The sequence below is a fragment of the Pongo pygmaeus genome, chromosome 7 (assembly GCF_028885625.2).
Source record: "Pongo pygmaeus isolate AG05252 chromosome 7, NHGRI_mPonPyg2-v2.0_pri, whole genome shotgun sequence".
NCBI lineage: Eukaryota > Metazoa > Chordata > Mammalia > Primates > Hominidae > Pongo > Pongo pygmaeus.
In genome coordinates this window covers 104252267-104254580 of record NC_072380.2, presented here as the reverse complement: position 1 = coordinate 104254580, position 2314 = coordinate 104252267, and the positions used below count along the sequence as shown (strand labels likewise).

General features: G+C 42.2%; 1 protein-coding gene across 1 annotated transcript; it reads right to left on the bottom strand.

Moving 5' to 3' along the window:
- Nucleotides 1-723: 723 nt before the first annotated feature.
- On the bottom strand, nucleotides 724-978 carry LOC129043105 (small ribosomal subunit protein bS16m-like). Its single transcript, XM_063669465.1, has one exon. The coding sequence runs from the start codon at nucleotides 976-978 to the stop codon at nucleotides 724-726; it is 255 nt and encodes an 84-aa protein (XP_063525535.1).
- Nucleotides 979-2314: the final 1336 nt, after the last annotated feature.

Below are 2314 nucleotides of genomic sequence, written 5' to 3'. Positions count from 1 at the left end.
GACACATTTGAATGGCTCAATCTTGATTCATCACGAACTCCCTTAAGCCCAGCAGTTTCTCATTCTTAAAAGGTAGGTTATTACAGCCCAAAAGCAATTTTCATAACAAATCTACCTTTATATGTTTGCAAATATGTGTTAAGCCAGACAATATAATTCTCCAATTACAAAATCAATAAGAAAGGCAACTGTTCTTTGCACCTGTGGGATGAACATGAAGATTTGGAATGGGCCATGAATAGTCTGGCTGGGGGCTTTGAAGCAGGAAGTCTTGGAAGCCAGTAGCTTGTAAAGTTGTCCAAGAGACCCAGAGCTCAACTCAAACATCCAATCCTCCCATACCCACTGTCTTTACCAAGACAAAGTCTGAAAAAGCCTAATTAGTATATAGATCCAGCTCTGTTCACACAACAAAAAAATCTCTCCCTAGGCCCTGTGCAGGCCAGGCCAGAAGAACAAGGGTGACTCAGGACACTCCATTTATTGACCCCCAAGTCTAACGAAACTAAAATCTCTGCATGGTGTTTTAAGAGGACCTTGACCTTGTTCCTACCCTATGCTCACTGAAGTCAGCTCACTTATGTTTCTGTAGCCTCTGCATCTGTTTTCTGAGAAACTAAGAGGACTTCACACGCCCATTTCCTTCACAGTCTCTTAGCATTTGTGATCATCTTAGGATGCAGAGGGAAAAAGCCAGCAAGACCCAGAAGCTTTTCCATAGGTTTAAGAGAGGTGAGTTGCACAGCCAGTCCAACGCTGGATCCTGTCCAGGTTGATGGCAATGAGATTTTCCCCATGACTGTTGGGAAATGAATCATGGGATCCCAGCTGCTCTACCAAAAGACCATCCCTGGGACACTTGCTGTGAGCAGCTACAATGGTGTAAAAGGGCTGATTGGCACAGCTGCCCAGGGCAAGGCAGATGATTAAGTGGCCCCCATGGTAGGCCTTGCAAAGGAGAGTAGTGAGGTGGACCATGGTGTGGCTGGCATGTGGCTCCTTGGAGTGTCCCACTACCCACACCAACCAGCTCTATGATCTTGGTGGTGCAGAGGACTGACACACACAGCAGCTGCAGGTGGACACTGGGCCATGACACCTGGCTACCCGAGCCGGAAAACCTTGACTCTGGAAGCAGATAATCCACTCACCCCACAGACTTTTGTCTTTGTCTTTGATTTTCAGTTTCACTGTGATATTCATAGGTGTGTTTTTCTTAATGTTTACCAGGCTTAGGTTTGTAGCACTTCTTGAATCTGAGTCTTGATGTCCTTTGTCAATTTTGGAAAGTTTTTAGTCATTATTTCTTAAAATATTGCTTCAGTCCTGTTCTCTTTCTCCTTTCTTTGGGGGAATCCAGTTAAATGTATGTTAGATCTTTGAATTTATGCTGTGTATTATCTCTCCTTTCACTCTACAGCTTCAGTCTAGATATTTTTTTATGTTCCATCTTCCAATTAATGAATTCTCTCTTCAGCTCTCTTTAACATGCTATTAAACCCACTGTGTCAGTAATTGCATATCAGCTTCAAACCCAGCTAAATGGGTGTCTGCAAACCGTGTTTCTACTTTGTCAGTTGGTTCCATATTAGGATTTGCCAACAGGCAGCAATAGAGGGATACAGCAATTTTGGAAAAAGGAGGAGGCATTTGCTTCTTCCTGTTTGTTCCCTGTGGGCTTTCTATAGAATTTTTTTCTCCTGGTAGTTCCTTTGAGCATTACCCCAGTGATGCTTCTCAAAGTGCCTTCCTGTAGCAGCAGCTAAAACCAGCTTATAGTTTTTCTATCTCTTGAAGAATTGGCTTCAGTGACCTTAGAGACCTCAGAATCCCAGAGATTTAAGTTCCAGGCTCAGAGACACCACCAGAGCCAAATGGCAGGTGCCTCCTCCTCCGAGTCAATAATTACATTTACTTTTTTCTCCCAAGCTTTTGAGTTATAGTTAACACATAAACATTGTGTATACTTATGATGTTTCAACAGATGCATATATTGTGAGATGATTCCTTCAATCAAGCTAACTATCCTATACATCATCTCACATATTTATCCACCCCACTGTTTTTGTGTGTGTGTGTGAGAACAATTAAGACCTACTCACTTGGACAATTTCAAATAGTATGTGTCATTTAACAAGGAGAATACATTCTGAGAAATGCATCCTTAGGTGATTTCATCATTGTGTGAACTTCTTAGAGTATACTTACACAAACCTAGATGGTATAGCCTACTACACACCTAGGCTCTGTGATATTGTCTATGGCTCCAAGGCTGCAAAAACCTGTGTACACACAAATTCAACCTAGGTTTTTT